This window comes from Lampetra fluviatilis, chromosome 2, assembly GCF_964198595.1.
Source record: "Lampetra fluviatilis chromosome 2, kcLamFluv1.1, whole genome shotgun sequence".
Lineage (NCBI taxonomy): Eukaryota > Metazoa > Chordata > Hyperoartia > Petromyzontiformes > Petromyzontidae > Lampetra > Lampetra fluviatilis.
In genome coordinates this window covers 26,018,145-26,033,192 of record NC_136276.1, presented here as the reverse complement: position 1 = coordinate 26,033,192, position 15,048 = coordinate 26,018,145, and the positions used below count along the sequence as shown (strand labels likewise).

At 45.1% G+C, this 15,048-nt stretch overlaps 2 protein-coding genes across 3 annotated transcripts in view; both read right to left on the bottom strand.

The window, feature by feature from the left end:
- The window catches only part of LOC144944630 (collectin-10-like), a 484,828-nt gene that overhangs the window by 208,045 nt on the left and 261,735 nt on the right, over positions 1 to 15,048 (bottom strand). The gene's annotated exons all lie outside the window — the stretch shown is intronic.
- Positions 5,384 to 15,048, bottom strand: part of MTFR1L (mitochondrial fission regulator 1 like) — a 28,577-nt gene continuing 18,912 nt past the window's right edge. The window contains exons 4-6 of one of the 2 annotated variants that reach the window (XM_078872923.1): positions 14,369 to 14,598; positions 12,172 to 12,295; positions 5,384 to 7,320 (exon numbers count right to left, since the gene is read on the bottom strand). In XM_078872923.1, the coding sequence (XP_078729049.1) occupies positions 7,227 to 7,320; positions 12,172 to 12,295; positions 14,369 to 14,598 (448 nt within the window). In that variant the 3' untranslated portion in view covers positions 5,384 to 7,226. Of the gene's footprint in view, positions 7,376 to 12,171; positions 12,296 to 14,368; positions 14,599 to 15,048 lie in introns of both variants that reach the window. The other variant, XM_078872931.1, reaches the window with a different exon arrangement.

Genomic DNA, 15,048 nt, shown 5'->3' with positions numbered 1-15,048 from the left:
TTAGTCTGCACCCCCCCCTCTCCCCCTTGCACAGACTTTTTCCAGTTGCCAAATAACCTACAAACGTTTTGTTGTATTTACCAGGTAAGGCCCAATGAGCTATATAGCTTTTTTTCAGAAGTGATCCGGCCGCAAACGACGTGGTTTTTTCGTGGAAAACACCTGTTGATTCTAAATGTGGAGTATAAGCCGTGTACAAGATGTGGACATCACCATCCTTTGACCATGGCTCCAAGATGATTTCATGAACAGAGCTACATGCGAATACAATTGACAATCAGTGCAACCCAATAGGTATCTGAAATGCCAAAATACCTCGAAACGCGAGATGTTGATTATAAATGTGGAGGGAAACCCCCGGAGGACCCGGAGAAAAATCCACGCGACCACGGGGAAACAGAGAGACGTAAACACAAAAAAATACAGGCATCGTCAGGGTCGGGATCGAACCAACGACACAAGGCGAGGTAATTAACATCTCGCCACCTCAAAACTCTCCCACACTGCTTCCATAATTCAAATGTCCCCTCCTCTTCCAAAGCAGTGGCGGCTCCTGCAAAATCTCTCAGGGGGGGCAAATGTCTGGATGATTGACAAGGATAAGGTCCACCCATGCAATGGATAAATTAACAGCTTAAGCATGTAAAGGCAACTTCACTTCTTTAATATTAATGAAAAATAAAGTGACTCTTACAATACATCTTGTTTGTTTCTATACTCACTATTAAAACAAACCACTAAAGTTTATTTTATTAAAGATTCCACTAGGTGGCGACAAATTATATTGTTGGATGAAACGTGCTTACGTATGATGACGTAAGCACGTTAGTGCGAGCCCTCCCGGAAGCCATAGAGAATGCATTGCAGCGCCCCCGTTCGAAAAAAAACCATCTTTGAATGTAAGTCTATGGGGCCACTCGGGGCGATTCTCAGCCGGAGTGAAATCGCCCAAAAAGAGGCGGTACTCCACAGAACGTGACATGACGCTGATTGGACTATATCCAGAGGCACAGTGACGGCTAGCGTGACTCTGTGGTTGAATGACATTGGTGGTGAGTCGCCCAATCGCCCTAATGAAGAAACCACCCTTGTTCCAAAGTATCTTAATATACAGTAAATTAATATTGCATTGGACATCTTATACACATAAATCATACATATTATGCCTTGTTTTATAATTAATGTTTAGATTAGGCCAAGGTAATAATCTCGCCAAATAATGAGGCATGCACGCTTCCATGTCCTCAAATCCATGGAATAAAAAAAAACCTACGCCTCACGTCATGGTCATCATCCCACGTGTGTGGGAATTGATCTTGCGAGCGAGCTGCAGACATGGATGGGGTTGCAGCTTGCCGGCGTTGCCCGACATAACAAGTGGAACAAGTCAACATAACACCAAGGGGCCACCACTTTGACACGGACAGTTTTACTCCGACACGATAGGGGAGTATTCTTGGTTCTTTCGGTAAAGTCACGTAGAAGGGAAATAATAAAATAATAAAGGCGCTCTCCTCCTCCCACCCAGCTTAAAATACGCTGCCAAGCTGAGCAGTGTACATTAGGACGCTGTCTTTCCGACAACTCTGTTTCTTCACCTGAGGACGGCTGCTTGCGTTGTGGCCGAAACGTCGTGAGAATTTTATTTGATTATGTTTATTTTTATTGTTTTATTATTTCCCTTCTACGTGACTTCACCGAAAGAACCAAGAATATGAATCCCTGCAGTCACGAAAGCTTTAAATCGAAAGATAGGGGAGTAGTTTCCTGGGAGCACGGACAGTTGCAAAATACCAACGGTTTAATTCACCGGCCTCTTTTAAGTTGTAATTGCTGTAGCAAAAACGTGCATTTGTGGCGTAAGCGCGCACACAACATAACACGCGGGACGCCCACACACATTACACATGCGCACACCCACTCTGAACTGTGAATCACAGTTCCTATGATCACTGTTACATTGTTTTTGTGGCTTTATTTTGGTGATTTTGAGGACGGTTTGGTCTGGCCATGTTTGTTTGTTGTGGTACCGAGTTGGCCTGATAACTTGAATCTACATTGTCTTATGGTTGATATTGTTTGAATTGCATCCCACTGGGATTTTTGCACACAGCGTTGAAATTCGGTGTTTTTTCTGGAAGACTTTTGCTGTTTTTTCCAGGATTTTTTTTCTGTTGCGTGTAGTCACTCTAAGATGTTTCTTGTTCATGTTTTTGTTTTGTTGCGGTTGCACCCGAGTCAAGAGCTGCATGGCTCACAGGGTTATACCTAATACAGTGAGGGAATAAAAGTATTTTATCCCCTGCTGATTTTGCACGTTTGCCCACTGACAAATAAATTCTCAGTTTTTCATTTTAATGGTAGGTTTATTTGAACAGTGAGAGACAGAATAACAACAAAAAGATCCAGAAAAACGCATGTCAAAAATGTTATACATTGATTTGTATTTTAATGAGGGAAAAAGTATTTGACCCCCTCTCAATCATAAAGATTTCTGGCTCCCAGGTGTCTTTTATACAGGTAACGAGCTGAGATTAGGAGCACACTCTTAAAGGGAGTGCTCCTAATCTCAGCTTGTTACCTGTATAAAGACACCTGTTCACAGAAGCAATCAATCAATCAGATTTCAAACTCTCCACCATGGCCAAGACCAAAGAGCTCTCCACCTACACACAAGGCTCGAATGGGCTATAAGACCATCGCCAAGCAGCTTGGTGAGAAGGTGACAACAGTTGGTGCGATTATTCGCAAATGGAAGAAACACAAAAGAACTGTCAATCTCCCTCGGCCTGGGGCTCCATGCAAGATCTCACCTCGTGGAGTTGCAATGATCATGAGAACGGTGAGGAATCAGCCCAGAACTACACGGGAGGATCTTGTCAATGATCTCAAGGCAGCTGGGACCATAGTCATCAAGAAAATAGTTGGTAACACACTATGCCGTGAAGGACTGCAATCCTGCAGCGCCTGCAAGGTCCCCCTGCTCAAGAAAGCACACATACATGCCCGTCTGAAGTTTGCCAATGAACATTTAAATGATTCAGAGGACAACTGGGTGAAAGTGTTGTGGTCAGATGAGACCAAAATGGAGCTCTTTGGCATCAACTCAACTCGCCGTGTTTGGAGGAGGAGGAATGCTGCCTATGACCCCAAGAACACCATCCCCACCGTCAAACATGGAGGTGGAAACATTATGCTTTGGGGGTGTTTTTCTGCTAAGGGGACAGGACAACTTCACCGCATCAAAGGGACGATGGACGGGGCCATGTACCGTCACATCTTGGGTGAGAACCTCCTTCCCTCAGCCAGGGCATTGAAAATGGGTCGTGGATGGGTATTCCAGCATGACAATGACCCAAAACACACGGCCAAGGCAACAAAGGAGTGGCTCAAGAAGAAGCACATTAAGGTCCTGGAGTGGCCTAGCCAGTCTCCAGACCTTAATCCCATAGAAAATCTGTGGAGGCAGCTGAAGGTTCGAGTTCCCAAACGTCAGCCTCGAAACCTTAATGACTTGGAGAAGATCTGCAAAGAGTGGGACAAAATCTCTCCTGAGATGTGTGCAAACCTGGTGGCCAACTACAAGAAACGTCTGACCTCTGTGATTGCCAACAAGGGTTTTGCCACCAAGTACTAAGTCATGTTTTGCAGAGGGGTCAAATACTTATTTCCCTCCTTAAAATGCAAATTAATTTATAAAAATTTTGACATGCGTTTTTCTGGACTTTGTTGTTGTTATTCTGTCTCTCACTGTTCAAATAAACCTACCATTAAAATTATAGACTGATCATTTCTTTGTCAGTGGGCAAACGTACAAAATCAGCAGGGGATCAAATACTTTTTCCCTCACTGTACATGAAACTGAAACATACAAGGACTCTTTACACAGACAGCGGTCCCTCATTTGCTGTGACACGTTCGTGCATCCACCTCTTAAGGTCCTCCGTATGGCAAAGACAGAGATCCCCCGTATAGCCTTAACAGACTGTTGGGGCAAGTGATGTTCGTGAGCACCTTTTGAAGGCCGGCACTGTGACACACGGGGTGGGGTGGCCAGCACCACGCCCGGCCGCCTTTGTTTCCCCAGTGTCGATGTTAACTACACACTGCACACCGATTATTTTAACCGTGTAGCGATTATCGCAGTGAGATAATCGCTACACTACCGCTCCCCACACATTACACCACACACGTGAATGTCTACCATGGCTAGGGGCTGTTGGTCTGCGTGTGGTGGCACAAGGGGTAGTTTATGGCTATTGTGGCAGTTGTTGGTGGATTACGCCCAATGTCACAGACTCCACAGGTAGCAACGTAGCAAGTGGGTTATTGAACCTATCTATGTGCAGCTTTGATATCTCCGTTATTGCATGGGTTTTCCCGGAGTATTTCAATGTCTTTACCACACGGTGGCAAGATGTTAAATACCTCGCTAGGTATACAGGAGCACATGGGTTCGATCCCGACCCAGATGCCCGTTGTATATTTGGAGTATGCATGTTTTCCCCGTTGTCGTGGGGATTTTTCTCCAGGTCCTCTGGTGTTTCCCTCCACATTTAGACACATGCGTTTGCAGTATTTGGCTGCTATAAATTTCCACATGATAAGCCACTTCGTTGAGCTATCATTTGTCGTCAGGTCGCTTCTGAAAAAGAGCTAGAAGTTGATAGTTGAGTTGTTAATTACTTCAATAATTTAATTGATTACTCTACCGATTATTAGTTTGATCTTGCAACTGTTCAGATAACGCCAAAAGAGCTGGGGGAAAAACACATCTCAATTGTTTCCAAGCTTGTCGCTGGACAGGTGATGGGTGCAGCTTGCTGACATGAGCACCATCATCCGGATGGCGAGTATGTGGAACTTCTTTCGCACGGTACGTAGCCAACCGCGTTCATCGCAGGTGCGACTTACCGATCCTGTCAGTATTGGTCTCATTTGGCCCACCTGTCATTAATTCTAATTTCATCGTACACCTCATTCAATCCATTCACCTAAATGTACACTTGCATACAACTTACATACATCGTAGGTTATGAACTCTCACGGAATTTTTTTTCATAACGTCTCATTACATGATGAATAATCCTGGCACACTCCCTTGCCACATAACATACATCAGAAACAGGGCTTACATTAGCAGGGATTGTTTATTAATAACATTAAACATCTTGGCAAAATGTTCAATGAAATAAAACACGAGTGATTATTCCCTCGTATGCGTAACTTTCCTCCCACGTTAACTCGTGTTTACAATTGGGTTGGAAGACCCAACCTCAATAAGGCCGAGATAAACTACATTGCTACTATAATAATATTGCGAACTTTTCAAATAGTTATGTTATTAACCTGCCCTTTATATCGAGATGCCCTTGATGTGACGTGAGCTTTTAAACTTGCTTTATTCACACGTTCACCAATAACATAAAACGATCTAAGGATAGTTTTAAAATCACAGCAAGCGAACAAGATATGACAATGCACTATTTTGATTACAATTAATACTGAACGTCACACGCACAGAGGCCACGAGCTTAAAAGACACGAGACTGCATGGGTGAACGCGTCACAGTGCAGGTGTTTTGTGTTCATGAGTGAAAAGCAAACAAGGCAGTCATTGAAGTTCTCACTTGTGACCAATGTACACACGTATAAATTAGATATACTGCGATCTTTTTTGGTAACAAATTAGAAGATAATCTATCTTTTTTATAAACTGTACGTTTGACGAAAATATTAGCTTCACGATTGAACATTTCGGGCATCACAACTTGCCTCGTAGCTGTTGACGGGTGATCTTTGCGATTATATGCGCACGCGCACAGCGTAAACGCCGCCAGCGGTAGACGTATTAATAATAAAAATGCTTGATTTACATGTTTGCAAATCATGGCGCAAGAGAATTCGGCTTATCTGTGACCGTGTCACCTAAGCCCGCTGCTTTCTGCAGAGGTCAGCAGGTCCACCATTCGCCACATTATTGAGGATCCGCTAAGATGCATGAGATAGCAGTGTATCATACATTGTATGACACACATCATCATCATCACGCGTGCTAGTGATCATAGATGGAAGTGCAGCCTTGCCCTTGGCTCATGCTGCTGCGGAACCCAGCAGGTGTTAGTCTCTATCCCGCTCACATATATACCTTGAAGAAATTAGATGAATGATTAACACTATCTGGGTGACAGCAGCCAAGCAAGGGTGGACTTCCTCGACGCTTCAGTTACATGAATGCAGGTATGCCTCTAAGCCACACTATGTGAATCAGACACAGAGGCGCTGGGAAGTCATTCAAACAAACACCTTCCACCATTCACCTGATATAACCTGCCAGGCGACTCGTTTTACATACGAGTTATCTTATGTTATTTACGACATTTTCCATGTACACCGTCACAAACAAGAGTTTTCCCGAGGCTATGTATATGTTTAGCTAGTGCGCTCAATCATAGGTACATTTTGCGAAAGATTCGATAATATTGTTCTCTTATCACCTGTTAGTTTGTATAAACCTGGATAACAATTCACAACTTTCAAATACGTTAAATATAAAACAATGGATGCTTGTTGAAATTAAAGGCCTGCATTGAGACAGAAAAGGGAAGGCTTCCTCAAGAAAAAACTTTAAAAAGTAAGTTAAAAAGCGAGTATGGTGTATGAATGATGAAAACACAAATGCCAATGCTTCTTGCTTTCCATCTTCCTCGATTTACCGTGAGGCTTTTTAATAAACATGCCACCCGCCCGAATTAACTGATTTTGTACATTGAAGCCGCATGAAGGCAAGACCCATATTACCAGATTTGAACTCCGTTATTTTATAAAGAAGCTTGTGTACACACATTGTAATCTGGTAACTTTCCACAAGTGATTAATAACTGGCACGTAACACGTGGCCGTCTAAAAATAACTTTTTGACGCTATGAGTTCACTCTCAATTCATGGTGTGAACTGAATCCATCCGAGTGTGCGATACAGATTGGCCATTTTAGGGTTGAGGTCAGAGCGTATGGTGCAGCAGAGGGCAATAAAACACAGGCAAGTAAATGTGCGTTCACGTTGGCAATGCTCAAAGGTGCATGGAGGGGGAAAGGCAACGGGATTATACGCCACGCGGCTCACGTACGCGAATCTCACTCACACTCTCAGTTGGAAAAACACTTCCCCACGTGGGCAGTGCCACCTCTTGCCACTCGGGGGGGAGAGGAAGACGAGAGGCCTCCTCAGGAAGGACTCGAAAACTTGAGCTTGACGGCCTCCGTGATGACGGACGCCGGGTCGGCTGGGTGGCGCCCGTTGTCCGTCAGTGCGGTGCCACTGGAATCAGAATGTTCATTGAGACTGCAGGAGGAATCCGATGGGCTATGAAGCTCTTTGTTTCACAGAGCAAGCAGGGGGCAGGTCAGAACGTTACAACAACAAATACAAAGTAAGCAACAGACAAACCGTGCTGTAAAGCGAGAACTTCTTACACTCAAGCACCTTTGCAACTCCACGGTCCACTTTGAATGCTTCTAAATCGATGCGTGCCAAAGTATGATCAAACACTCTTTGGTTCTTTCGGTAAAGTCACGTAGAAAAAAAAAATCAAATAATAACAGAATACGACGTTTCGATTGCAACACAAGCAACCATCATCAGGTAAGACACGGAAACAACATAGGCAGACACACATGCAGAGAGCGACACACACAAAGACACACCGAGCGAGACACACACCGAGACAAACAGAAGGACAACTAATCTGTGCCGAGGCGTTAAATAGAGAGAGGGGGGGGAGGGCTGAGGCAAAGAGAGGACTGGGGAGGCGGACAGACGAGAGGGGACAAGGAGGGAGCAGTGTGGAATTCCGGACCACAGTGGCCGGAGGAGAGTCAATGGTTTAGAGCAAGAAAATCGAAAGTTTGAGAAAGCAAATTTAGTCAAATTGAGAAGTGTAATGCAATGCAACAGAGGATCAGTTAACACACAGTTAACACAGAGCCTGGTTGATTAACGTTCTCACAAAGATTGCTGAATTAGATTGCTAAAAGCTTTGAATCTAGTTTGAACCACATCTACGGGGAGGGTTTACTCACAACTCACACTTTACTTCTAATTTAGAAATCTTTGGGAGAACGTTAATCAACCAGGCTATGCGTTAACTGTGTTAGCCAACTCTCTGCGTTGCATTACATGACACTCTAATTTTACTAAATTTGTTGTCAAACTTCCAATTTATCTCTCTAAATGTCTCCTTGCTTGTCTGTTCCACACTTAACTTCTAATTTAGCAATCTTTGGAAGAACATCAATCTTGGTGTGTCTCACTCAGTGTGTCTTTGTGTGCATCTCTCTCTACATGTGTGTCTGCCTATGCTGTTCCCGTGTCTGTGTTTTATCATTCATTCTGATGATAGTTGCTTGTGTTGCAATCGAAACGTCGTATTCTATTATTATTTGATTTTATTTTCTACGTGACTTTACCGAAAGAACCAAAGAGCAATTCCTGCAGTCAGGGAAGCTTCGAATCTAGTTTATAATCAAACGCCTTTCGGAAAACGGATGAAAATGAGACGAACGACTGCGGGATGGCTCTCGGACAGTGGCTCTAACCTGGGTGCACACACCTCCTGGCGGTGCGTGGTGCCCTTCCTGTGAACCAAAGGGCTGGAGAGGCTGCTGTCAAGGTTAAGAACCACTGTCCTAGGATTTGAGATTTAAAACTATGCAATGCTGGCATGAACTTTTATTACATGATGGTGTATCAGTTTTTTGTAAGAGCAATATTTATTGGTTTCAAATATAGGTGTGCATGTAATACATGCACAAACATAATCACCTATCATGGCCTCGTTAAAACTGTTGGGACTCAAGCTAGATGCAAAACATCATGAGGATGTTCGTATATGTGCATCCACACGCACAAAGACCCTCCATTAATCTTCTTGGTTCTTTCGGTAAAGTCACATAGAAGGGAAATAATAAAATAATAAAAATAAAACATAATAAAATACAATTCTCACGACGTTTCGGCCACAACGCAATCAGCCGTCCTCAGGTGAAGAAACAGAGCTGTCGGAAAGACAGCGTCTGAATGAACACCACCAAGCTTGGCAGCGTATATTTAAGCTGGGTTAGAGGAGGAGGGCGCCTTGACAAAGGAATTTGCATATCAACAGACTTTACCGAAAAAAACAACAAGATGAATCCCTGCAGTCACGAAAGCTTTAAATCGAAACCTCCATTAAGCCTAAAGATAATGTTGGGGCAAGCGTATGAGAGATGCAGACATGTCCAGCTTCCTGTACCGATGCTGACAAACAGCATCTGCTATCACTCGTGCAGGTTCATGCCAGGTGTAAGACACCAATTACACTGGTGTAAGACACCAATTACACTTTTGTGCACGGTAACAATTGAAACCTGAGTCACTATAATTATAGCTCAACTACTAAACTGCATCTAGCTAGTGTGTGTGCTCAGTGGGCCAGCGTTTGTGCACAAACAAGAGTTGCCTGCCACCTCCAAGTGTAAGAAATGTCAACATGGTGCATGTGTTGTCAGGCGACGGGCACTCTGAATGTATGTTGAACTTCGTTCACACCGTACATCGCCAACCGTGGTTAATACATTGCATAAACCAAATCGTTATGGACTTTAAGGGCTATAAGAAGGTGAATTACGGTAATTGTGGGTTCATCAGGTACCGACTGACGAACACAGGCTCATGCATAGTGCAATCAATTCAACGGTGCAAGTCCCAGCTGATTAATCAAGTCTTGCCGATAAAAGCGGCCACTTTGTATGTAGCATCAGCTGATTGTAATGAGGGACAACTGGTGTGACAACTGGGTGGGGGGGGGAGAACTCAATTGTATAATCATGCAATCAGAATAACGAGCAGCAGCAGCAGCCTGTAAATCTATCTGGGGAGGAGCAATCTGATAAAAAGTGGCAGCCCGCGTAGACACGTGGGTAGTTTTGTCGGCAGGCTCTATTCTGACGCTGCTCACTCATACGGCACTGATGTTTGCTGCAGTCCAAGCAAAGCGCTCATGTGGTGTGTGTGTGTTGCCTTTGTATTAATTGTATGACTTGTTGATTACAGCTCTTGTTTTAATTCAGATTAAGATTTGGATCAGTACTACACAAGATGTGTCGTAGCTTCCTGGCTGTATAGTACAGTCGACAGCAAGGGCAGGCAGGAGCACGCATGGGTGTGTGTGTGTATATACAATTGCGCAAAAAAAATGAGCTTCAAAGAGACTGCAATTTTAAAGGGATGCGTGTAAATAATTCTCAACGCAACTAACCCTGACAATCACTTCATGTGGCCTGTGAGCCAGTGAATTGAGCCATCCTGCCTGAGTAACGCTCCGAAGGGGGTCACACGAGCGCATGGACTTGCGTGTGTGAAGAGGAACACCGCGTGTCCATCTCGGCTTGACCGAACAATTGCACTCGCTTCCTATATTCCATCTGCTGGAGGTCACGGCGAGCCCAGGGGAGCAGAGCGCCGCAGCCTCGCCCCGAAAACGTGATGCTCACTCTACTGCGAACGGATGGTCCCTGCTACATTGTTACACACTTCCATGAGTGAATAAAAAAAAGTCTGTACACGTTCCTTGAATTCTTGCCTCATTTTATGGGCTCCCCGCTCGCTGTTTTGTTCACCATTTGGACGTTCTGATTTTTTTACGAGGCATTGAAATGGTCTTGGTTGCCTCACTGAGCTCGCATGTTTCTCTCCATTCACAAAACTCTTTAATTATTAGGACATCCCTCGGCTCACAATCTACACTCGGGCTAAGGGAATCAGTTCATGTAATGCTCCTAACCTACCCTGGGTCAGATCTGCCAATTCTTGTCCATTTTTTTTTATCGCGCCTGAAGACCTGCACACGTTAAAAAAGGCCTTCACTAACACTCAATTTTATCAACGATGAAAATGTGTTATTTGATTGTATTTGTCCTGTTCTGTAGCTACTTTACATTGTACTGAGCTGCACTTATATAAATGCAGTGCTGTAACGCAGACTGCCTCGGCCTTCATTGAACAAGAGGTGCGACACAGGAGTGTATCCATTACGATCAAGCGTAGCTTGGCACGGAGGATGCCCTCAATTGCACAAACATGAATATTACGATGAAGTAAATTCAGATCTCTGTAGTTAAGTGTATCGGTACTTGTTTTAAATAAATAAGGCTTTCACAAACACTTGTTTTCATTAAATTTTCATGTTTTAAACGTGGCTGGTGGGTGCAGGTACCTATTGTCTTATGAGCGATGTGAAATTGCTGTGCAAACGTGACTCCCAACCGCCACCAGTTGTGTTTGGACTGGAAAATGTTGCCTCATCGCAGTTGCTGCTATGCCTCCTATTGTTAGACCGTGGCCACTGCAGCTACCGGTTGGTCAACAGCGATACAAGTTTTTGCACGTTCTTAGTGCACCTCAGAGCCGTGGTGAGGAAGTGAGGAAGATCATGCTGGAATTTTAATGTCTACGAGTTACGAGTTATTTGCGAAAGTGGTTTCCGTGAAAATTGGACAAAAGAGCTTTGTGGCATGCCAGCTTCTCCACAGCTTAACGCACTCAATGCTCATTGACATCCGAGGTAAGACATCTTCACACAACACAAAGGTGGCCACGGAGACTTCTCGGTTAGTAACCTACCGATGTGAGAACCACATTCACACTGGCAGAGGGCCCCCTCCGCGCCCCCCAAATAAACCACAGGTTAGGGTGTTGGCATCCGTGATGCACCCAGGCAAATTAGTTTGTGGGCGATTTTTGATAAGGACCCACCAGCCCCCCACGTCTGCAGAATATTCTAGAAGTACTTAAAACGAGCCATTTACCAGGTCATTAGACGGGTGGGCGCACACAGATTCCCCCTGTATAGTCTTTAAAGACGGTTGGGGCAAGTGCTGTGAGCGATCACCTAATGAAGGCCGGCACTGCACAGGAGGGGGTGGGTGGCCAGCATCACCTGGCCACCTTCATCTCCCTCGTGGTGATATTGAAAAATCGTACCAGATACTCATTTAAGGCTGAGTTGACCTAGGTGAGGCCCAGAACCAGTGCAGATATGTTACCGATGTTAACCATGAGTGGGAATCGAACTTGGGTCACCGGTTTCGTAGCACAGTGTGCTAACCGCTGCACTACCGCTCACACACACACCTGTAAGGCTGAGCGTTGCTCAGGGGACCGAAGTGTTCGTTTGGCATCTCGTCTTCGTCGTCACTGTGCTCCTCAGAGCCCAGAACCCACGCCAGGCCGGCCGGCACGCTGCACGACTGGTCCTCTGTACAAACACACACGCACGCACGCACACACACCGTCCAGCGAGGGATGGAAAGGCATCCACGCTACAGTTAAGCCTTCGTGTGCATGTACAGTGCTTTTTCCACTGCTGGATGAGGGCCTCCCAGTGTCGTGCGTGCTACACAGGCTCCAATCTGCTTGGCTTCTGATATGAGACTGGGAGCTTCCGGGCGAATTGGTCACAGGCGTTCACACAAGATTTTAGAATTGCAACGGGAAAACGACAGCAGCTTCACTTGCCTGCGCCTTGGAAATTTTGATGTACGTTGAAGATGTCTTGGTGGTTAATAAATTGATTGGCTTCCTGGAGTAATAACAATAAATTGATTGGCTTCCTGGAGTAATAACAAAGTATTGTGGGAATTAACCTTGTTTAAAATGTATTTTCAGTCAGTCCATAATGGGTGTAATGTAATTTTAAAATCTTGGTGCAATGCACTTGATTATCTGCACACCATGGCACCTTTCATCGATGAAATAACACAAAACACAGCAAAATAATACATTGTCAGATGCCAAAGTTGGTGTTCGAAGTTTTTTGTTGAACCTTGGGGATGTATACCTCCTTGGAATTTGTTTGTTTTTCGAGGTGAGATTGAGAGATCAACGAGGTGCCATGGTGTAGTCGATGCCCAGCCTGTTTGCTGAAATTAAATCCAGTCGCCAGGAGATGGCAGTACAATCAAGTTCGCACATTTGCAGGGTGTATTTTAAGTGTTCTACACACGGTTTCTCTGGGTACCATAGTTGCCCTCCCACATTCCTTCTTTTCAAATGATTCTCGGCAAGGCTTTTATGGATAAAGCATTTGTTTGAAATAGTAGAATGACAGGCAACATCCAAGCAGGAATCCTTTAACATCGCACGTCTTTCCAAGGAGACCTTCACGTGTGATCTGTGGCGATTTCACGTTTTAAGACATTGCTAGGACTACGATCAACTTAGTCTGGAGGTAGAATAGTGGCTAGCGCACATCGTCAGGAAACCCAGCGAGACCAGGGTTTGATTCCTGGTCACGACCAACATTATCAGCAAGTGGTATGGGAACCGGTCCTGCCCCTCCCTTCACCAACCCACAATGACCAGTGTGGTGAAGTAAGGCCAAATTACCCAGGTGATCAACATGCTGTGGGGGGCCTTTATCCAGCAGTGGATTTAAAAAATAACCGTTCTTTTTAATTATAGATTCTGTCTGCATGGAGCTTTGCTTAGGCTGCTTCTATGAGCACTAACACAAGGTTGAGAGTTATCACTGGGGAACAACAGTGCTCACTCTCTCTCGCACACAACAGGTACTAGAACTCACGCATGGTCTGTATATGGCAAATGTATGGAGCACGAGGCTTCACGGTAAAGTGGTCAGGAAACAGGCACTCCTCTACTTACGAACAAGTTATGTTCCATGTCCGTTCGTAAGTCGATTTGTTCATAAGTCCAACTTTACTCCTCTCGATTCCAAACACGTTGTACGGCGTGTACACTAAACACACCGGAATGGCTTTAAGAGTTGTATAATCCCCTGTAAATGAAGAATCCACTGGTTCTTCATGTTCTGCGGATGTAGATGCCACCACCTCCATCTATTGCGCAAGGGTTAAACTTACGATTCTCGATTCGAACAGGCAACTGAACATACCGACAGGTTTGTTGGTATCTCTGAAAGTTCGTGAGTCGAATGTCCGTAAGTAAAGGAGTGCCTGTATCATGGAAACGCCCGATTTCATAACGTGGGCTTTGACTATAATCTGAAGGGTGCATGAAAATAACGTTATCATATTTAAAATGAATCGGCCACATTTCAAGTAACCAGCGGAATGTTAGGAAACTTCAATGGACCTGTTTGTACTCCTGCACAGGATTGCGTGGTTTTTCTATGTCTAGCTCTTCGATGTGCCTTGGGCTTGTGCCGTATACTGCCAAACAACACGCGGTACACGCTAGAAAAGTCAGCTCCATTTTTACGATATCAAGCGCAAGAACGCCCGCGCACACAAAGCGGAACCTAGCACCAGAGGTCTCTCAGTGCAAACCCCGGCCCGAGCACGCGACGGACCGGCGCCTGGCGAGGTTTGCAGGGTCGGCTTGCAGGCGAGCAGCAGCGCAATCTGCGCGCGCAGGTGGCTCAGCTCTTCCTCCAGACGGGGGTGAGAGGGCGCGTCCTCCTCGGCGAGCGGGGGCTGGGCGCCCGCGGGACGCCCACGCATGCACGGGGAAGAGAAAACCTTGCGCAGCGACGCCAGGGAGTTGGTGCGGCGATTCTGCTTGCCCGGCCTGAGCTCTGACCTGGCAGCAAGAGAAGGTAAATATGATTGTAAATTGTTTTGAGAATAATTATGAATTGCTTATTTACCCGGGAAAGGCACGTGTGTGTCGAACTTTGTTCTTTTTTTCATGAGGGTCTTTGCGTTGGGATATTTTTGGGCAAGGCACCAATGACCGTGCGTGTGTTTTTGTAGCTATCGAGGAAATAGAGAATCCCGAGGTAACTCTTGTTCAGTGGGGGGGCGTAATATAAAAACCCGACACATAAAGGTGTCAGAGTTTGGAATAGACGAACCCAGGCCCTTGGCGTGTGGCACAAGTGTTACCACGGCACCCCCCCCCGTACTGCTCTATCAAATAGTAGAATGTGCTTCAGTTAACACGGTGATAAACCTTTCACATGGGATATATTAATTATTGAATTATGCACACAGTAAGTTTCCAATTCATTTCGAAATCATTTATGCCACA